Source organism: Pelodiscus sinensis, chromosome 8, assembly GCF_052426305.1.
Source record: "Pelodiscus sinensis isolate ZL-2025 chromosome 8, ASM5242630v1, whole genome shotgun sequence".
In the NCBI taxonomy this organism is placed as follows: Eukaryota; Metazoa; Chordata; order Testudines; family Trionychidae; genus Pelodiscus; species Pelodiscus sinensis.
In genome coordinates, this window is record NC_143059.1 from 73,797,516 (window position 1) to 73,818,907 (window position 21,392).

At 70.3% G+C, this 21,392-nt stretch overlaps 1 protein-coding gene across 4 annotated transcripts in view; it reads right to left on the reverse strand.

Annotated features, from left to right (window-relative positions):
• Nucleotides 1-1,024: 1,024 nt before the first annotated feature.
• The window catches only part of LDB1 (LIM domain binding 1), a 35,454-nt gene continuing 15,086 nt past the window's right edge, over nucleotides 1,025-21,392 (reverse strand). Inside the window, exons 1-11 of one of the 4 annotated variants that reach the window (XM_075934490.2) lie at nucleotides 19,232-19,421; nucleotides 10,295-10,397; nucleotides 9,873-9,917; nucleotides 9,484-9,559; nucleotides 9,031-9,133; nucleotides 8,298-8,470; nucleotides 7,858-7,980; nucleotides 4,007-4,090; nucleotides 3,075-3,198; nucleotides 2,678-2,820; nucleotides 1,025-2,383 (exon numbers count right to left, since the gene is read on the reverse strand). In XM_075934490.2, the coding sequence (XP_075790605.1) occupies nucleotides 2,153-2,383; nucleotides 2,678-2,820; nucleotides 3,075-3,198; nucleotides 4,007-4,090; nucleotides 7,858-7,980; nucleotides 8,298-8,470; nucleotides 9,031-9,133; nucleotides 9,484-9,559; nucleotides 9,873-9,917; nucleotides 10,295-10,314 (1,122 nt within the window). In that variant the 5' untranslated portion in view covers nucleotides 10,315-10,397; nucleotides 19,232-19,421 and the 3' untranslated portion in view covers nucleotides 1,025-2,152. Of the gene's footprint in view, nucleotides 2,384-2,671; nucleotides 2,821-3,074; nucleotides 3,199-4,006; nucleotides 4,091-7,857; nucleotides 7,981-8,297; nucleotides 8,471-9,030; nucleotides 9,134-9,483; nucleotides 9,560-9,872; nucleotides 9,918-10,294; nucleotides 10,398-19,231; nucleotides 19,422-21,392 lie in introns of those variants that run through there. The other 3 variants (XM_075934493.2, XM_089780259.1, XM_075934491.2) reach the window with 3 other exon arrangements.

Below are 21,392 nucleotides of genomic sequence, written 5' to 3' on the forward strand. Positions count from 1 at the left end.
CAGAGCCACCCTGCCCCACCCCACCCCAGCACCCAGCACACAACTGGCCAGAGCCACCCTGTCCCGTCCCACCCCAGCACCCAGCACACAACTGGCCAGAGCCACCCTGCCCCGTCCCACCCCAGCACCCAGCACACAACTGGCCAGAGCCACCCTGCCCCACCCCACCCCAGCACCCAGCACACAACTGGCCAGAGCCACCCTGCCCTGTCCCACCCCGGCGCCCAGCGCACAACTGGCCAGAGCCACCCTGCCCCGTCCCACCCCAGCACCCAGTGCACAACTGGCCAGAGAGCCACCCTGCCCCGGCCCGGCGCCCAGGCTGGAAGGAGGGGGCTGCGGGACAGGCAGGGGGGCAGGCAGAGCCCCCCTGGCTGCAGGGGAGACTCAGATGAGCTGGGCTCCATTTCCTCACCCTCAAGTCCCACCCCAATAGCAAGAGGCAGGACCTCCTCAGTGTGGTGTGGTGGGCAGGCCACACCCCCTGGCATCCACCAGTGGCTTCGTGTGGGCTGGGGTGACCCCTGCTGGCCGGTTCCTGTAGCTCTGCCCAGCAGGACGGCTGCCTAAGGCCACGTAAAGACCCAACCTGTCCGACCGGCTGGGGGCAGGCAGGGGACGAAGGGAGGGAGGTTTCAGGGGAAGGGGCAGTTGCTGGCTGGGAAACATGAAGGGAACAGCCTAAGCTGAGGGCCTATGGGGGGCGATGGACCCCTAACCGCAGGGTCTGAGGCACCCTGACCCTGACTCCAGTACCCACGTCACGTCTGTGCTGGGCTGTGTCCCGGAGGAGCAATAACCCCCCGTTCTACTGGCTGGCGGAGTCTGCTGTGGCTGCTATGGGGGTGCAGGACCGGGGGGGGGGGGGGGGCTGCGGAAGGCAGGCTGGAGGCGCAAGGGCGCGACCTGTGAGTCTGTGACCCCAGGAGACCGTACTGTACCCCCCACCCCCACGAACACCCACGGGGGTAACTGGCGCCGGCCCCCCACCCCGCCTGCCGGCTCGGAAGAAGCCTGGAAGAACTTTCCTTTTAAAAATCATTATTATTTGCCTTGTTTCCCCTAACACGGAAGGAGGCAGCTGCTCTCGTGATACCGCACGGAAAGAACAGGTCATACACCGACTACAGCGCTGAAATGTACAAGCACGAGGTACACAAACCCGAGGGCGGGCGCGGGGACAACAGCACGCGGGATTTACACGGGGGGCTGCCCTCGCCCCGGGGGGCTAGAGGGGGAGTCTGCAACGCCTCTCCTGGCCTGCAGCTCTCTGAACGGTGTAGAAAACACGACTCCCCAGAGATCTAGAAGCCTGTACAAAAATCAGGGGGGGGGGGGCAGGGTGAAGGAGTAGGGGGGGGCATTGTTTTAAACTTACAATTTTAATAATATTATTTTAAAAAACAGAGGAGGCGGGGCCGTGCCGGGGCCCACCCGCACAGAGCGGGGGGGACAGCGAGCAAGCCGGGAGGGCCTGGGGCGCTTGCCCTCCGGCCCCTCGTCCCATCCCCCCCAGATCTAAGAGGAGCTGCCCCCCACTGCCCCGCCGGACTCCTGTCCCCATCGCAGGTTGGTACGTACACAGCTCTGCGCCTCGGCCGGCCACGCTGCCCAGGCAAACCTCACCCGGCCAGGCCAGTAGGGGGACCCCCCCGGCTGCCACTTCCCAAGTGGCCAGAAGGGGGCGCCACGGGCCAAGCCTCCCAAAAGGCTCCTCTGTACCGGGTCGGAACAACCCGCCCCCCCGCGGGCTGCGGCAACGGGCCAGCTCGGAGGGGACGGGAGAGGCAGGGGTTGTGGGCTGCGGGGCGGGAGCGAGGCAGGCGTCTGCCTCAGTACCCCAGCGCAGGGATACGGGGAGGGCTCCCCATCCAGGGAGGGTGCCGGGCGGTAACAGGCAGGAGCGATGGGCGCAGAACCCCCGCCCCGGGGCCGGGCTCTCCCACTTCACAAGGGCGGGCCTGGGACGGCGGGAGAGGGGTTCAGGCTGTGGGGGGGTTCCCCAGGGAAGGCAGGAGCGCAGAGAGCAGGGACAATGCGGGGGCAGGGCGGCTGGCAGGGCTGGGGGCTCCGCGCCCTGGCACCCCAAGCCCTGGCTGCTCTCCAGTCCCTTTCCTTTGCAAACGTCCGGGGCCGGGCCGGGCCGGGGCCGTTACTGCGAGGCCTGCGACGTGGGGTTCTCCGACTTGCTCTCCTGGCTGGAGGGCGGCTTGCTGTTCCAGGGGCTGTTGGCGCCCAGGGCGGGCGAGTTGTTGAAGCTGTCCTCGTCGTCAATGCCGTTGGCGGCGTCGAACTGCGTGTTCTCCAGCCGGGTGATGAGCCGCTCGTCTTCGTCCCCGAACTCCCCCCCCATCAGCGTGGGCTCGCCCACCACCATCACATCCTGAAAGGGGAGATGGTCCCGAAACATAATCGAGGCAGAGGCGGCCCCGGCCCCCGGCCCCCGGCCCCAGCCCAGGCAGCTCAACGCCAACCTGCTTCCATGGGCCCCCCGCCGGGTCCCTGCTCCGCCCGCGGCCGAGACCCCCAGACCGGGACTGCTGCGCGCCGGCAGGACGGGAGCCCTCGGCTCTGGCCCCTGCAATCAGCCCCCCGGGGAGCCTGGGGCCCGGGGTGCAGCTGCTGCGGGGCAGGGCCCGGGGAGGCAGAGAAATGGAAACGGGATGCTTACAGGTACCTGACTGGACAGGGCGAAGGTGCTGGCCGGACTCTTCTTCTTGCTGTTGCTGTTGTTGGTGTTGCCGCCGCCGGAGCTCATGGTGCTGCCCCCCGACATCTTCCTTTTCCGGCGCTTGCTGGGCTGCTGCCGCGCCGGCTCGGCTGGGGGGAGAGGGGCGTTAACCAGGCTGGGCCGGGGAGGAGCCCTGCCCAGCCCCCCCCGCGCCTGCTCCCCCAATCCGCCCCCGCTGCCCAGGGTGAGAAGACCCGGCTGGCTCGGATCGAGGGGGACCCCTGCCAAGAACCCTCGGACCGCATGCAGCTGGGGGGCCGGGCACCGAGAGCCCCACCCTGGATGGGCACACAGGGAGCAGACCCCCCCAACCGCCCCTCCCCTCCCCTCCGCGGGCTCTCACCCGGCGGTGCCACCATGCGCTGCCACTTCTGGAAGAGGCAGGTCTTGAGGCAGTCGCGGGGGCTGAGGCTGTAGGTCTTGTGCCGCGACATCAGCTCCTGCATCGGCTCGAGGATCACGCAGAGCTGGGGGGAGAGGGACCCAGAATCCTAGAGCCCTAGACCTGGCAGGGACCTCGCCAGGCCCTCGCGGCCAGGCCCCCGCCCCCACGGCAGCACCCAGCACCGGCTAGACCCGGGGCTCCCAAACTGGGGGGAAGGCAGAAATTGCAGGGGGGGTGCGAGGCGACCCAGCCCCCCCCCCAATCAAGTTTTGCTATTATTGGGGGCGGTTGTGATGCCAAAAAGTTTGGGAACCACTAGCCTAGCCCATCCCTGACCGAGGTCTGTCCAGCCTGCTCCTCCGTATCTCCAGGGACGGGGATTCCACCCCCCCAGGCAATTTATCCCAGCGTGGAACCCCCCCAACAGGCAGGAGGCTTTTCCTAATGTCCAACCTCAACCTCCCCGGCTGCAGTTTGAGCCCCTTGCTGCTTGTCCTGTCCCCAGAGGCCCAAGGGAACCAGCTTTCTCCCTCCTCCCTGGGACACCCTCTGAGATACCCGGAAACCGCGGCCACGTCCCCTTGTCTGCTCCTTCCTTTCGGGAGTGAGCCGGCCAAACGCCCTGCCCCCGGCCGGTGAGCCTCGGCGGCCCCAGCCCCCGCCCTGCGCATCCCACCCGCCACACCCCGGGCGGGCCAGGGCCACGAGCCCAGCCTCTGGGGCAGGACCAGGCCACGGTGTGGCCCTGGCAGTGTCCTACCCACAGTGCACATAACTCAGGAATATGCATGGCCAGATTTGCAAAAACACCCTCGCCGTGCGTCTCTCTGTCCCGTTCGCAGGGGCTCTCCAGGCAGGGCCCCGGGCCGATCCCGAGCCGCGCCACGTACCCGGAGGTAGTTGAGGGTGGAGTTGGACAGCCCGCAGCGCGTGATGTTCTTGGATAACTGGTCCAGCATCTGGGGGTCCTGAGCCTAGGAGCGAGGGGACAGGGACGCTCAGCAGGGACGGCACCCAGGCAGCTCCCCACCCTGCCCCCGCGGCTCTGCAGCCCCCCCACAGTCACATGGGGAAGACACAGCTGAGCAAGCAGCGTCACAGCCCCCGCGCCACGGCCCCAGCGTGCGTGTCTGTGTTTGCACGAGGGGAGAGCGGCCCCCGCGCCACGGCCCCAGAGTGCGTGTCTGTGTTTGCACGAGGGGAGAGCGGCACCCGCGCCACGGCCCCAGCGTGCGTGTCTGTGTTTGCACGAGGGGAGAGCGGCCCCCGCACCACGGCCCCAGCGTGCGTGTCTGTGTTTGCACGAGGGGAGAGCGGCCCCCGCTCCACGGCCCCAGCATGCGTGTCTGTGTTTGCACGAGGGGAGAGCGGCACCCGCGCCACGGCCCCAGCGTGCGTGTCTGTGTTTGCATGAGGGGAGAGCGGCACCCGCGCCACGGCCCCAGAGTGCGTGTCTGTGTTTGCATGAGGGGAGAGCGGCACCCGCGCCACGGCCCCAGCGTGCGTGTCTGTGTTTGCATGAGGGGAGAGCGGCACCCGCGCCACGGCCCCAGAGTGCGTGTCTGTGTTTGCATGAGGGGAGAGCGGCACCCGCGCCACGGCCCCAGCGTGCGTGTCTGTGTTTGCACGAGGGGAGAGCAGCACCCGCGCCACGGCCCCAGCGTGCGTGTCTGTGTTTGCATGAGGGGAGAGCAGCACCCGCGCCACGGCCCCAGCGTGCGTGTCTGTGTTTGCATGAGGGGAGAGCGGCACCCGCGCCACGGCCCCAGAGTGCGTGTCTGTGTTTGCATGAGGGGAGAGCGGCACCCGCGCCACGGCCCCAGCGTGCGTGTCTGTGTTTGCATGAGGGGAGAGCGGCACCCGCGCCACGGCCCCAGAGTGCGTGTCTGTGTTTGCATGAGGGGAGAGCGGCACCCGCGCCACGGCCCCAGCGTGCGTGTCTGTGTTTGCACGAGGGGAGAGCAGCACCCGCGCCACGGCCCCAGCGTGCGTGTCTGTGTTTGCACGAGGGGAGAGCAGCACCCGCGCCACGGCCCCAGCGTGCGTGTCTGTGTTTGCATGAGGGGAGAGCGGCACCCGCGCCACGGCCCCAGCGTGCGTGTCTGTGTTTGCATGAGGGGAGAGCGGCACCCGCGCCACGGCCCCAGAGTGCGTGTCTGTGTTTGCATGAGGGGAGAGCGGCACCCGCGCCACGGCCCCAGCGTGCGTGTCTGTGTTTGCACGAGGGGAGAGCAGCACCCGCGCCACGGCCCCAGCGTGCGTGTCTGTGTTTGCATGAGGGGAGAGCGGCACCCGCGCCACGGCCCCAGCGTGCGTGTCTGTGTTTGCACAAGGGGAGAGCGGCCCCCGCGCCACAGCCCCAGCGTGCGTGTCTGTGTTTGCATGAGGGGAGAGCGGCACCCGCGCCACGGCCCCAGAGTGCGTGTCTGTGTTTGCACGAGGGGAGAGCGGCCCCCGCGCCACGGCCCCAGCGTGCGTGTCTGTGTTTGCACAAGGGGAGAGCGGCCCCCGCGCCACAGCCCCAGCGTGCGTGTCTGTGTTTGCATGAGGGGAGAGCGGCACCCGCGCCACGGCCCCAGCGTGCGTGTCTGTGTTTGCACAAGGGGAGAGCGGCCCCCGCGCCACAGCCCCAGCGTGCGTGTCTGTGTTTGCACGAGGGGAGAGCGGCACCCGCGCCACGGCCCCAGAGTGCGTGTCTGTGTTTGCACGAGGGGAGAGCGGCCCCCGCGCCACGGCCCCAGCATGCGTGTCTGTGTTTGCACGAGGGGAGAGTGGCCCCCGCGCCACGGCCCCAGAGTGCGTGTCTGTGTTTGCACGAGGGGAGAGTGGCCCCCGCGCCACGGCCCCAGCATGCGTGTCTGTGTTTGCACGAGGGGAGAGTGGCACCCGCGGCACAGCCCCAGCATGCGTGTCTGTGTTTGCACGAGGGGAGAGCGGCACCCACGCCATGGCCCCAGCGTGCGTGTCTGTGTTTGCACGAGGGGAGAGCAGCACCCGTGCCACGGCCCCAGCATGCGTGTCTGTGTTTGCACGAGGGGAGAGTGGCACCCGCGCCACAGCCCCAGCATGCGTGTCTGTGTTTGCACGAGGGGAGAGCGGCACCCGCGCCACGGCCCCAGCGTGCGTGTCTGTGTTTGCACGAGGGGAGAGCGGCACAGATGGCCCAAGGGTGTGTGTGTGTGTATCTGTCTGCACAAGGGGAGAGCAAGCATGCAAGTCTGTGTGTGCATGAGGGGAGAGCAGTACACATGGCCCAAGGGTCGGGGGGGTGTCCACGTTTGCACAAGGGGAGAGCAGCACAGATGGCCCGAGGGGCGGGGTATATCCGTGTTTGCACGAGGGGAGAGCGGCACAATGGCCCGAGAGTCGGGGACGTGTCCATGTTTGCACGAGGGTTGGGAGGCACACATGGCCTGAGGGTTGGGGACGTGTCCGTGTTTGCACAAGGGGAGACCAGCACACATGGCCTGAGAGTTGGGGACGTGTCCGTGTTTGCACGAGGGGAGGGCGGCACACATGGCCTGAGGGTTGGGGACATGTCCGTGTTTGCACGAGGGGAGAGCGGCACAATGGCCCGAGGGTCGGGGACGTGTCCATGCTTGCACGAGGGTTGGGAGGCACACATGGCCTGAGGGTTGGGGACATGTCCGTGTTTGCACGAGGGGAGACCGGCACACATGGCCCGAGGGTCGGGGACGTGTCCGTGTTTGCACGAGGGGAGGGCGGCACACGTGGCCTGAGGGTTGGGGACGTGTCCGTGTTTGCACGAGGGGAGGGCGGCACACGTGGCCTGAGGGTTGGGGACGTGTCCGTGTTTGCACGAGGGGAGGGCGGCACGCATGGCCTGAGGGTCAGGGGCGTGTCCGTGTTTGCACGAGGGGAGGGCGGCACGCATGGCCTGAGGGTCAGGGGCGTGTCCGTGTTTGCACGAGGGGAGGGCGGCACACATGGCCTGAGGGTCAGGGGCGTGTCCGTGTTTGCACGAGGGGAGGGCGGCACACATGGCCTGAGGGTCGGGGGCGTGTCCGTGTTTGCACGAGGGGAGGGCGGCACGCATGGCCTGAGGGTCGGGGGCGTGTCCGTGTTTGCACGAGGGGAGGGCGGCACGCATGGCCTGAGGGTCAGGGGCGTGTCCGTGTTTGCACGAGGGGAGGGCGGCACGCATGGCCTGAGGGTCAGGGGCGTGTCCGTGTTTGCACGAGGGGAGGGCGGCACACATGGCCTGAGGGTCAGGGGCGTGTCCGTGTTTGCACGAGGGGAGGGCGGCACACATGGCCTGAGGGTCGGGGGCGTGTCCGTGTTTGCACGAGGGGAGGGCGGCACGCATGGCCCGAGGGTCGGGGGCGTGTCCGTGTTTGCACGAGGGGAGGGCGGCACGCATGGCCTGAGGGTCAGGGGCGTGTCCATGTTTGCACGAGGGGAGGGCGGCACACATGGCCTGAGGGTCGGGGACGTGTCCGTGTTTGCACGAGGGGAGGGCGGCACACATGGCCCGAGGGTCGGGGACGTGTCCGTGTTTGCACGAGGGTTGGGAGGCACGCATGGCCCGAGGGTCGGGGACGTGTCCGTGTTTGCACGAGGGGAGGGCGGCACGCATGGCCTGAGGGTCGGGGGCGTGTCCGTGTTTGCACGAGGGGAGGGCGGCACGCGCAGCGTGAGGGGCTGCTGGCCTGGGCCACGCTGCAGTCCTGCCGGGGTCCGGGGGCTGAGCCGCACTGACCCCGCTGGCGCAGGGACTCACGTGCATGGCCAGGATGCTGCGGGGGATGAGCTCGCGATGCTGCCGGATGCTGAAATGCCACGTCTTTATCCTCATCATGTCGTCGAACATGAACTCCAGGTAGAGCCGCCCCTCCACGCACACCTGGGGGGGGGGCACGTCAAACCCAGCGCCCCCAGGCCCAGCCCAGCCCCCGCGCCCCCTCCCCCCAGGAGAAACCGCCCAGCATGGGCCCCTCGAGCCCGGCTTTGCCCCCCGCCTGCTCGCCCAGGGTGCCCAGACAGGCCCTACGAGGGCGGCCCAGGGCTGCACGGCTGGTCCCCTTGCTCCAGCGCCCGCCCCGGCACCCAAACACGCCCAGCCCAGCGCCAGGCAGTCGAGGCCAGGGAGCGGCCGCAGGATTAGCGTGGCCCGGGCCTCAAGGACACGCCCAGGGTCTCCGGCCCCACGGCCTGGCCTACCTGCGTGAACATGGGCTTGCCGTGCTGGGTCACCATGGTGCACTGGTCGCAGTCCAGCGAGACGAAGTTGTTGTGGAACGACTCCTTGGGGTGCTTGAGCACGTAGTACAGCTCCGCCGCGCCCCCCTCGAAGATGCTGCGGAAGTAACGGGGGATCAGCGTCCGGCCGATGGCTGCAGCGGGCAGGGAGAGAGGGAGGAAGACCATCAGCGCCCGGCTTCCTGGGAGCCCCGGCTCGGTCGCCTCAGGGCTGCAGTTCTGGCCAGGCCGCCCCAGCTAGCCCCAGCTGCCCCCCACTATCCCTCTGCAGCCCCGGCTGCCCTCAGCTACCTCCTACCACCCTCAGCTATCCCCCACTACCCCTGGCTACCCGCTGCTACCCCCAGCGATCCCCCTGCACCCCCAACTACCCCCCGCCAGCCCCCGGCTATCCCCCTGCACTCCTGACTGCCCTCAGCTACCCTCCGCCACCCCTGCTATCCCCCACCACCCCAGGCTGCCCCCTGCCGCCTACAGCCCCTGGCTACCCCCCAGCTATCCCCTGCCGCCCCCCGTCCTCCCGTGCTTGGGCCAGGCTCCGAGGGACCCGGCTCACACAGCAGCGGGGGCAGAGGTGCAGGGAGCTTGCGGGACGAGACGGCTCTGGGGCTGCAGCGTGAGGCTGCTGCCCTGGGTGCCCGTCACCGTGGTCTCAGCCTCGGCGCCAGAGGGCCGGCGGCCCGGGGCCACTCACTGTATCTCTTTGGTCCGTCCTCCAGGCAGAAGGTGATGGTCAGCATGGCGTCGTCCTCGAAGAACTCCGTGGTGAAGGCGTCCCACCAGAGATTGTCACACTCCTGGGGGGGGACGGGCGGCGTCACGGGGAGGGGAGAGGACCCGCCCAGCCTGGGGACCTGGGAAGGAGCCAGGCAGCCAGCGCCAGGCTCTGCTGGTGAGCACAGGGCGGGGTCCCCAGGCTGGCCAAGGCAGGGAGCTTGGGTGCCCTTTGCCCCAGGGTCCTGCCCCGCGGGCGTCCAGCCACTCGCAGGGCTCAGACACGGGCTGGGTGGCCCGGAGCCCAGCTGCGATGCTCCAGCCAGGCCAGCCCCGTGCAAAGGGGCCGGGGAGGGAAGGACACTACCATGAACCCCAGGGTCTTGTCCCCCTCCCCCCCCCGCCCCAGGGTCCCACACTAGCACCCCCAGACCTCTGTCCAGTTCTGCAGCCGCTTGTTCAGCTCGAATATCCTGTAGTCGGTCTGGTTCCCGTACGGCGTGTGCCTCCTGCCAAGCAAGCACCACACGGCCCTCAGCAGGGCCCGGTCGCACCCAGCCCGCCCCCACCCCCCCACTCCCGGGGGGCCCCATGTCCGCCACCTCCACCTCCTGAGCCCCGAATTCTAATCCCGGCTCCAGCCCCACGCCCAGGGGGTGCCGCGTCTGTCCCTCAAGCTCGTGGGGCAGCGCCCAGTGCTCCCCCAGGCCTGCCCCCGGGGGGCCGTGTCATGGCCCTGGGATCCTGCTCCTCTGCCATTCACCCCGAGAAGAGGGGGGGCCCCCCGCGATCCCCCGCCCAGCCCGCAGCCCCGTCTCTTACCCTATCCCGGGCTCCAGGTACGTCGGCGGGTACATGGGGGTAGGTCTGTGGAGAGAGGGGCCGCCAGGCGGTTAGGGCAGGGCCCCGTGTTTCGGCCTCGGCCCCGACCCCGCAGGCGAAAGCCGCCCGAGGCCCCAGCCCTGGCTGGCAGGTCCCTGGGGCGCCACGGGACGGGCGAGAGGCTCCCCGTGCAGGCCGGGGGACCCGGGTGCCCAGCTCGGTGCAGAGAGCTGGCTGGGGCCCCAAGAGGTTTTGCTGATGATCGGGTGCCATGGGAAGAAATCCACGTCGGGGCGGGGGGCAGGGCCGGTCAGGGCAGTCAGTGTCACCGTCTCTCTTGGGCCTCGCCAGCCCTCCCGGGGCACCCCAGCCCCTGTGTGGAAGCCGGCCCGCCCCGGCCCCGCGGCACAGCCCGCACTCACCCCACATCCCGATCCAGCATGGTGCCCGGGTGGAAAGGGGGGAAGGCGTTGCCGTTGGGGGGCTCCTTTGGCGAGTACAGCTTGAAGGACTTCGAGGAACAGCCTGCAGGGAGGCGGAGGGAAGCGGGTTAGTGGGAGCCGCACACCCCAGCACTCGTGGCGGGGGCGGTGCAAGCGCACGAGGAGGGCGGCACGTTTCACAGCTGGGCCCCCAGAGCCTGGCGCTCAGCCCCTCCCCACACTGGCACCAAGGGACCCAAAGGGGAAGGATCCTGCCCTGGGGCAGGGGTCTCCTCGGCTGGGCTCAGGCCCCGGGAGCTCATGGACCAAGGTGCGTCCGGGCAGTGCAGGGCCGGGGCACCTAGCAATGGCCCAGGGGCCAGGCCGGGCCCAGGGCTGGCGGCTGGGAGGGGCCCGGCAGGAATGTCAGCCATGCCGAGCCGGCCTCGCCTGCCCCTGCAGGGCCCTGTCTGGCGGCAGGGGACAGCCCAGCCGGGAGGGGAGGGGAGGGGAGGAGAGGGGTATCTGATCCAGCGCTGCCTGCCCTGGGGCTGCCTGGATGTGCTGCAGGGCCCTGGCGCGGGCCCTGGCAGGGACCGGGGAGCTGTCTCAGAAGGGCCCTGCACCCGTGTGGCATGGGGGCACCGGGGCCCGCTGGCTCCTCTCCTAGCAGGGCCAGGGTGGTGCTGGGGCGGGCAGGGAGCTGGGGGGCTTGTCGTGGGGTTCAGGAGCTGGGGGGGGTTCCAGGGAGCGGTCAGCAAACACTTGACACCCCCTCCGAGTCGGCCCCAGGGCCCAGTTCCCCCTGCCCCCTCCAGCCACGGGGGCTGGGCTGGGCTACTCCCATCCTGATACCGGCGCCCCCGCCCCTGCGGGCAGGCCGGCAGCCCCACAAACCAGCTCCGTCGCCAGCCCGACCTGGCACCCACTCAGCCCAACACCTGCCCCCAGAGCCGGCCCAGGGGTGCAGCTCTCACAGCCCCATCTCTGCCCTCCCGCCGAGCCAGGGAGCCACCTCCTCCAGCCTCACAGCCCTCCCCCCGGGAGGCAGGCCCCAGGCACCGTCCGGAGAGCAGGCTGCACCCAGGGGAGCACAGCGCGGCCCCCAGCCCCGCTGCGGTGAGGGGGGCAGGCCCAGCGGGTTCGGCTCTCTCGCCCCCTCCCTCCGGAGCAGCCAGGCCGACCTGAACGGGCTCAGCCTGCGGACAGGAGCCCCCCACCCACAGCAGCATCCTGCCCCGGGAGCTGCCAGGGCCCCGACCTCTGCTGGGGCCACCCCTCGCTGCCCACAGGCTGCGAACGCCCCCGGGAGCGGCGCGGGGGTGAGGGAGCCCTCGAGGCCCAAAGCGAGCCCAGCTGCGGGCACGGGCGGGGAAGCGCAGACAGACCTCGCCTCGCCCAGCCCGCACCGGGGTCCCGGCCGGGCAGCAAGGGAGAACGGAGCCCGAAGAAACGGACCAGACTGGGGGGCCAGAACCGAGGCCTCCGGGGAGCACCGGGGCAGCTGGGCTGATAGGCGCGAGCGGCCACCTGCCGGGGCCCTAGGGCATCTGGGACACTGGCTGCCCTGAGCCTGAGAGTCCGACCACAGCGGGCCGGGCAGAGGGACCCTCACAACACCCGCTTCAGCCAAAGCCCGACCCCCACGCGGGCCTGCCAGCCGGGTCCCTGGTCCCTCCCCACCCGCCTGCGTCTCCTCCCTGGCCTTCCTGGGTTTGAGCACAGCTGGCCCAGCCCTGGAGAGAGGCCACAGAGAGGCAGCTGGCAGCCAGACACCGGCCAGGCACACCCGGCCCCCCTCTGCCGAGCGCCGGGCCCTCGCCCCGCAGCCCCCGAGCCACACGGCGCTGCTCACACCCGGCCCCCCTCTGCCGAGCGCCGGGCCCTCGCCCCGCAGCCCCCGAGCCAGACGGCCCTGCTCACGCCCGGCCCCCCTCTGCCGAGCGCCGGGCCCTCACCCCGCAGCCCCCGAGCCAGACGGCGCCGCTCACGCCCGGCCCCCCTCTGCCGAGCGCCGGGCCCTCGCCCCGCAGCCCCCGAGCCAGACGGCGCCGCTCACACCCGGCCCCCTCTGCCGAGCGCCGGGCCCTCGCCCCGCAGCCCCCGAGCCAGACGGCCCTGCTCACACCCGGCCCCCCTCTGCCGAGCGCCGGGCCCTCGCCCCGCAGCCCCCGAGCCAGACGGCGCCGCTCACGCCCGGCCCCCCTCTGCCGAGCGCCGGGCCCTCGCCCCGCAGCCCCCGAGCCAGACGGCGCCGCTCACGCCCGGCCCCCCTCTGCCGAGCGCCGGGCCCTCGCCCCGCAGCCCCCGAGCCAGACGGCGCTGCTCACACCCGGCCCCCCTCTGCCGAGCGCCGGGCCCTCGCCCCGCAGCCCCCGAGCCAGACGGCCCTGCTCACACCCGGCCCCCTCTGCCGAGCGCCGGGCCCTCGCCCCGCAGCCCCCGAGCCACACGGCGCCGCTCACACCCGGCCCCCTCTGCCGAGCGCCGGGCCCTCGCCCCGCAGCCCCCGAGCCAGACGGCGCCGCTCACACCCGGCCCCCCTCTGCCGAGCGCCGGGCCCTCGCCCCGCAGCCCCCGAGCCAGACGGCCCTGCTCACGCCCGGCCCCCCTCTGCCGAGCGCCGGGCCCTCGCCCCGCAGCCCCCGAGCCAGACGGCGCCGCTCACACCCGGCCCCCCTCTGCCGAGCGCTGGACCCTCGCCCCGCAGCCCCCGAGCCAGACGGCGCTGCTCACGCCCGGCCCCCCTCTGCCGAGCGCTGAGCCCTCGCCCCGCAGCCCCCGAGCCAGACGGCGCTGCTCACACCCGGCCCTCCTCTGCCGAGCGCTGAGCCCTCGCCCCGCAGCCCCCGAGCCAGACGGCGCTGCTCTCTTCTCTCCCCTCGTGGGCACCTGCCACGGCTCCATCGCGCAGGGGCTGGGGCCTCTCTAACAGCCCCCAAGCCTGCCAGACGCGGCGCCTAGAAAACCTGCCCAGCTGGTCAGACCTCCCCAGGGACGTCCGAGCGGCCAGGCAAGGCCCAGCCAGCACCGGCTCCTGTCGGCCCGCAGCGGCCCAGGCCAGGTGCCCCGAGGGAGGGAACCATCCAGTGATCCCTCCCCTGCCACCCACTCCCAGGCCTGACACACAGAGGCAGGAACCCCGGCCCAGCCCAACGAGGACGAATGGCCCTCACCACAATGGACTTATCTCCCTCTTTTTCCTTGGTCTTCCCGTGTCCCCGCCAACAGCCCGGCCGGGCGCCCGCCGCGCAGGACGCAGCCTTGGCTCTCGCTGTCCCTGGGGCCGTCGCGAGCTCCCACTCACCCCGAAGGCCGCTCAGCCCATTAGCACGGGGGCTCGTTGGGGGCCGCGCGACAGAGCCACACGCTGGGGCCCCTGCTCTCCAGCCGGCTGCAGCTTCATGGCTTTCCGAGCCCTGAGAGAGCCGCCTCACCCCGCCACCCTCCTTCCTGACTGCTCTCAGCCACCGGCTGCTGGGCTCCCAGACCCTCCGCGGCTCCCGAGCTGCAAACAAGGGCCCTTGGCCCGGCGCGGGGATTCCTCTCCGCACACAAGTCACAGCGGCGGCCACCTGCCCCTGCAGGAGCGTGTCTGGATCGGGGCCCCGCTGGGCGGGATGCTGGAGGCCCCCTCAAGGGCTCTCCTGTCCGCAGCCCTCCCCACACGAGACACCTAACCGGAGCACAACGCGGCTAAACCTCTGCCTGGCCGGCCGCCGGGGCAATACAGGAGTGAGAAGGGACTGGGGGGGACGTCTCCAGCTCACCCCACGTCCTGCTTCCCTCCTGTGACTCCGCTCCCCAGCACACCTGCGGGGCATCTCGCCATGGCGTGTGCTCGGACACCATCCAGCTCCGGCGTCCTGTGGCGGTCAGACGCTCCCCCGGCGAGGCCCCAGGCACGTACTGTAGTACCTGCCCCTCTGCGAGGGGGGCTCTCTCCAGCCAGCAGCACGCAGCCGGCGGCTGGGCACGAGGACGGGCCGTGCACACCAGCGCCTCTCCCCTGATGTGGCACGTAGGAGGCGGCATGGAAGAGGCCCACGTGTGCGACTTACCAGGCCTGTCCTGAGCACACAGGACCTAAGCCCACCCCCCTGACGCCGCTGGCTCCCCGGCCAGGCCCGCATGAAGCTGTGCGCAGCGGCGGGGGACGCAAACCGCGCAGCACACACGGGGCTCCTGGCAGCGGGGCTGAGCCACTTTCAACTCTCGCCTGGGAAGGGCTCAGCCGGGCAGTGCGCGGGGGAAACGCGCTGGACTTTGCTCTATCAGCTACCGGCGAGGCCTGAACGCGGGGGGGCGTTTCCACCTTAGCGAGCCCCCCGTGGACCCGTGCGGAGGGGGCGCCCCCCAGGCCGGACGACACGAAGGAATCTGCACGGGGCACAAGGGGTGCGAACCCGAAGGCTCCTCTGGTAGCAACCCCAGCTGGGGCAGGCCCTGGAGCCCTCGTGCCTTGCACCTGGGCATGTGGCCTCAGTGCGGGATTGCACTGGCTGGAAGGGCAGAGCTCGGCCCGGGCTGGGCGGCACACGCTGCCCGCAGGCCCAGGTGGGCAGCGGAGACGGGAGATCCCAGCAGGCAACGCTCCCTCTCCAGCCAAGCAGCTTTTCCGTGCGGCAGGATGGAGCGTTGCATGCTGGGACGTGTAGTCTCCAAACGCCCTCCCTGCCCTGAGACAGCGAGGCATGGGCTGCAGGCTCTCGGGGCCGGGGGATAGGGCCGAGGGATGGGGACGGGGCTGCCCGCAGCTCGGCGGCTCTTTGCTGCGAGTGCACAGCTGCCCGGAAGAGCTGGAGGTTCCCTGCCCCTTCCAGCAGGAAGGCGGACGGCGAGGGGCAGCAGGTGCCCGGGAGCGGCCCAGAGGCCGGTGTTCCGGGCGGGAACCAGCCGTGACAAGGGAGCTGGCCGGGAGGCAGGCCTGCCAGAGTGCACAAGCCCCAGGACGAGGGGCGAGCCGGGGACCAGCTTGTGTCTGGAGAAACCCGCCCACGGCAGAGCCAGGGAGGCATGCTGAGCCGGGGAGCTGCGGTCAGCCCCCTTCCCCCAGGGGACACGGTCGCTCTCCGGGGCTGAGCCAGGGAGGCATGCCGAGCCGGGGAGCTGCGGTCAGCCCCCTTCCCCCAGGGGACACGGTCGCTCTCCGGGGCTGAGCCAGGGAGGCATGCCGAGCCGGGGAGCTGCAGTCAGCCCCCTTCCCCCAGGGGACACGGTCGCTCTCCGGGGCTGAGCCAGGGAGGCACGCCGAGCCGGGGAGCTGCGGTCAGCCCCCTTCCCCCAGGGGACACGGTCGCTCTCCGGGGCCGAGCCAGGGCGCCACAGAGCGACTGAGCCCACAGGGGTGCCAGGGACGTAGAGGGACAAGGGAGGGCTGGGTTCCACACAACCTGCTCCTCTGAGCTCCGACAGCCAGCCCCCGCCCCCGCGAGGGGGTGTAAGTGAGCGGTGGAGTCGACTCCCTGCCCCCCACCTGCTGCCTCCATGTCAGAGGCAGCAAAGGGGGCGGGAGCAGGAGCCAGTGCTGGGGGGAGCCGGCTTAAAAGGCAGGCAGCCCGGCTTAGCCCCTGCTCGCCCCGGGTCAGGGACCAAACCCGCCGCGGCTCTGCCATTTAAAACGCAGCAGGAGCGGGGCCACTGCCAGGCTCCCGCCACCTTTCCAACTGCAGAGCCGCAGCGGGGTCTGGTCCCGGCACTGAGCCGGCTGCCCGCCCCATCGAGTAATCGATGAAAACGTTACCGACTGCGGGATTGCCAAAATAACCTCAATGCAACATCCCTACCGAGACGCCAGCAGCCACTCGACAGACACGCACCAGGCACAAAACCGGAGCCTGGGACCGGACGCCAGGACTTGGCAGTTTCATTCCTGCCTCTGCCCGGGATGTGGCGTGTGGCCTTATTCAAGTCACTTCACCTCCGTGTACCACTGTCCCCACCTGTACCGGGGCAGTACCAGGCTGCCCCAAACCCACCGGGGAAGCCAGGGCGCTGCTACCCCAAGTCAGGCTGCCTCATGGGAACGGGGGATCCAGCAGCACAGCACCGTCGGCTACCCCTGAGGCGGGCTGCCCAAAAGCAAGAAGTGGTTTCCAAACATCATGAGCTTGGGGACTTTCCTTTGCTTTCTAGATTCTGAGCTTTTAGGAGCACATCAGGTCACTGCAGGGCCCTCTGTTCCCACCAGGCCTAGAGAGTTACTCTAACAGAGGCCGAGATCTGCCCAGAATCTCCAGGCTCCGCGCTGGGGCGGAGAAAGCCCCTGGCAGTGCCAGACTCGGGCGCCGGTGCGGAAAGCCCAGGACGCAGCGGGCAAAGGGCCTGGCGCAAACAAGCCAATGAGAAAACCCGCACGCCTCTAACTCCGCACTTCCAGGCTGTGGCCCTTGAGCGCAGGGCTGCTGCCGGTGACCCGACGTCAGTGCCTCCGTCCGCCAGGCAGCTGCAGCGCTTTCCATCTACCAGGGCCCGGACACACCCCACTAACCCTCCCCACCCCCCGCAAGGGAGCCACGGGACCAGCAGGCCCCTCTCCCCTCACTGCTGCAGCCAACCGGAATCTCCTGAGAACCGTGGGAATGAGACTTCTGCTCCACAGGGCCGGCTCTCCCTTAGCTCCCTGCAGTACCGGGCCCATGACACACAGCGAGGGCAGCAGTGTGCGACGCTCCCGCGCTAGTTCATAACAAGGTTCCCCCCTCTCAGAGGTGGGGCCCCAGGACACGCAGCCAGGGCCTGACCCCAGCTCTGCCACCCGACAGACCCGTCCCTGGTGTGCACTGAACCCCCCCCATTCCAATATTCTGAGCATGCTGGGGGCTGCCTGTGTTATCAGACAAGCTCCAGACTGGGCCCTTGTCTGCACACAACCCTGAGCCCCTTGACAACCAGACGCTTCCCAGAACTGGCGTGTGCCTCAAAGGCTGTGGCCCCAATCCTGCCGCCAGGCCGGGGGGGCCCGCACCGGGCAGCATCTCGGGACGGTGGCCTTGGAGGGGCTTTCCCCGGAGCGACCCTGGCGGCTCACAGAGCAGGCTGCCTATTTTAAGTTGGAAACCCAGCCCCGGAGCAGGGCGCCAGAGACACGTTACCCGCACGAGGCAACACACACCCGAGTGCCAGTGGAAGGAGCCGGAGGAGGCGTTCCCGGGCCCCCGTTTTCCTTCTGCCACATGGGAACGAGTCACCCCTTTGTCTGCCTGGCTGGGAGCGCTGCCGGGAAGAGTCGCTGTTCCCGGGCCCGGCTGCGGTGAGAGCCAGCCCCGGGGCGCAGCGCTCGTGGGAGCAGGCGCTGGAGCCGTTCCTGGGGGTGGGCTCCTTGTGCCCGGGGCTCCTACGTCTGCCCCGCGTCACTTAGGGACAAGCCCAACCGCCCACTTCCCCAGCTTCCCAGCACCCTCCCGGCAGGGGCTGCTGTGCCCCGCTGTGCGTGGGGCCGTGGGAACACCGAGCCGGCCTGGGGCACTGTGGGATCCTCGGGGCGATGTCCCAGAGCACCGGTCCAGTGGGGCCGCGTCTACACGGCAGAGCCGCCGGGCTTGGGCCTTCCAGCTGGACTCGGGGCCAGACTCTGCAGCCCGTGGGCCTGGGCCCGAGTCCCAGCGTAGCACGGCCGGCGTGGAGGTGGAAGGGGGCTAGGTCCGAGGCTGGGCGTACGCTGCTGTAGCGACAGAGCTCAGAGCCTCCCCGCGCTGGGAAGGGACGGCTCAGAGGGCGTCCTGAGCTGCATGCTGGCTGGGGGTGTTTCAGGGGAGACGTGTGAGCCCCGGCCCCGCCGGCACTGCCCAGCTTCCCCTCTGCTTCCGCCTGCTGTCCCGGGGCACTGGCGCCGGGACGGTGGTTCAGGGCCCTGCTCCGCGGCGTGGCTCGCACACTGCAGGCAGGGTGCTGGGAGGCGCGTGCTGGCTAACGTGTTCCCACGCTCCCACGGACACGGCGAGCCCCAGGAGGGAGCTCACAGTCAGCCCCCCCCTTTGGCACGTGGGCGATGCTCCCCACCACACCCTGGAGTTACAACGCTGGCCGGAACGGGGGAGCCACGGGGACTCAGCTAGGACCCGCCAGCCTCACGCTGCTCTCCCAGCCTCTCTCGCCTGTGCCACGGCAGCGCCCCCCAATGGGCACAGAGCGGCTCTAGGACAGACGGTCCCTGCCCCCGAGAGCTTCCAGTGTGAGCGGAGAGCAGCGCTGCAGGCCAGCACGGAGCACGGCACCCCCAGCGGCGGAGCCAGCCTCGGATCAGATCCATTTATTAGTGGCCATTGGTCCGGCGCCAGTGCTGGCGCTCCTGGCGCGCCGGGTCTGACAGCGGGAGCGAGTGCGAACCCCTCCACGGTAACGGGGCTCCGGGGCAAACAGGCAGCGGGCCCGGATCCTGGGCCTGCGTATCCCACACCTGCGGCTGCACTCGCTGCACACGGGGAGCCAGCGCCAAAGCTGGAGGCCTGGCAAAGCCACAGGGAGCCGGGAGTGGAGCTGCCAAGGGGGCGGCTGGCGGCGGGGGGCAGGTGCCAGGGTCTCAGGGATGCTGAGTCGGACCACCCTGGCAGAGTCCATGGGCTCGTCCCCACACCAGCTGGGGGGGGGGGGGCTGCTGTCAGTCCCTCTCCCGGCCTCCCCCCCCCCCCCCGGAGCTGTGACCCTATTGTGAAGCAGCAAGCCCCAGCAGTGGGGGGAGGGGAGCCCCCCAAGCGGCCCCGTCCCACCTCCAAACTTTGCAGAACTGGGGGGGGACCCGGAGCAGGTGGAGACGAGCCCCCCCGCCCCGCCCCGCGGAGGGTCCCGCAGCCGCCCCCTGCCCACGCGCGACGGGGACTCGCGCCCCCCCCCCCCCCCCCCCCCCCCCCCCCCCCCCCCCCCCCCCCCCCCCGGCCGCACGTGGCCGGAGCCCGCAGCCCCGCGATCGCGCCCCACGCCGGCCGCGGCCCGACTCACCCGGGAGAAGAGCGGGCTCCCGCCGGGGAGAAACTTCGCGCGCCCCGGCCCCGGGCCCCGGCCCGCCCGCGCCGAGCCAGCCGGGCCGCCCACGGGCCGCCGCGGGCGCGAGTGGGGCCGGCCGCGGGCAGGAGCGAGCCCGGTCCTTTGTTCGCCCGCGTCCCGCGAACAATGGCTGCGGCGCGGCAAGGCCCGGCGGGGGATGGAGCCGCCTCCGTGCTGTGCACACGCACGGCCCCACACCCTCCCCGCGCCTCCCCCGCGGCCGCACGACAAAGGGCACCCCGCCCCCGGCCCCGCCCCCCCGGCGCACAGCCCCCCAAGTCAGCGCCCCCCCGCGGGGCCCGGCCCCAGGACACGCGCGGGGGGCTCTGGACACCGCCCCACTTCGCTCCCCCCGCCAGCCCGCCCCTGTGGGACACGTGCCCCCGCGGGAACGGGCTGGGCCGTGGGGAAAGCGGGGTGCTCTAAGGCAAGCGCCCCCCCCCGACAGACACCCCCGGGAGAGGCACACACCAGAGATCGGGGTGAGCCAGCCCCCCGCGATCACCCCCGCTGCACCGGGGGGGGGGTTACCCCGCAGGCTCACGCTGCTCTCACCCCTTGGGGGGTCAGGGCCGACTCGCCCCTCCAACGCCCCGCGACTGCTCACGCAGAAGACCCGGGGGTCCTTCCCCACCCCCGCGTCGCTCTGCAAGAGGCGCTGTGTTTTAAAGGTCACCGGGGGGGGGGGGGGTCCCACGCCCCCAGGAGCTGCGGCTTTAAAGCCACTCACCGCAGCCCCCGAGCCGGCCCACAATCCGGGGCAGCCGGAACCAGTTGGGGGCTTTTCCACAGCTTGCCTGTTTACGGTCGCACCAGCAACGTGGGCCCCCAGATGGAACCGGCACCCACATGGGGGGGCAGGGACTCTCAACCCAGTCCCAAGGAGAGCAGGGGGGGCGGGGGGGAGGAGACTAGGGTCATGGTGCAGTCACAGGGACGGGGGTCTTGCTGAGGAAAGGCAGGAGCCGGGTGCATGGTCCCAGAAGGGCTCTCCCCCCGGCAGGGGCTGCACGGAGGAAGGCCCTGGCGTGATGCCCACCCGCCCCCACCCTCCATTTCAGCAGCGATAAATCTGGAGCAGCAGCAGCATTTCCATAAAAACAAACAAAGCGGAGCCCTTTGGAGCCTTCCCCAGGCGCCGGTGGGTCGAGCAGTGAGCGGAAGCGGCCCTGAGACAATGCCCATCTCCCACGGGCACCGCTGCTACCGTGGCTGGCGGGAGCCCCTTTGCCCTGAGCTGACCCCGTGGAGTTTTAGCAAGGGGCAGACTGGGGCTGGGAGATGCAGACCCCGACTCCCCCAGCCGCTGGGGTGTCCAGGCCAGGTCGTTACAACAGCCACCGGCTGGGACCTGGCTTGGGATCCCGCCTTATGCCGGGTGATGGGCCGGTCCCTGGAAGGCTCACGCACGCCCCAGAATTTCCTGCTCTGTGCAGGAGCTCAGATGAGTGGATGGTGCCAGTCCCTTCCCTGCTCCCTCCTGTCCTGCATCTATCCCTGCTTCTGCCTCCCTCCCCCGAGAGGGGCAGGCGCGCCAGGGCTGCAGAGACGCCACGCTCCCGGAAAGACCGGTCTCCCCAAGAACCTCTCCCCCATCCCATTGGGAGTCGGCCACCGTGGGCTGCACAGGGCACTCCACAGGTCTGGAAGCAGCTGCCATTCTGTGCGGCCGGGCAGACGTGGGGTGCACGCTGGAGATGTGGCACTTGTGCTTCTTTGCCCCTCATGACCTGGAAGAGGCTCTCATGCTGGGCAGCTCTGGGGCTCGGAGCAGAGACCAGCCCCTGCCGTCAAAACAGCAAAGCAGGCACCAGACTCCAGGGAGGGGCGTAAAAATCACGATTTGGACGCTAACCCTATGGGTGTCGTATTTGCCTTGCAGGCTCTTAGGCGTCAGGATCACAAGCTCCTCTCTGCAGCCCAGAGAGCTAGGAACTTAGGGCCTAGAGTCTGTATTTGTCTTCGCGCCACCCCGGGCAGCACTGCCTAGTGGATAAGGAACAGGGCTGGCAGGCCGGAATCCGTGCTCTGCCATAGACTTGGGCACGTCACCTCATCTCTGGGCGTCTGCACAAGGCAGACACTGGCTGCATGGAGTAGGCAGCGGCCTCCTTTG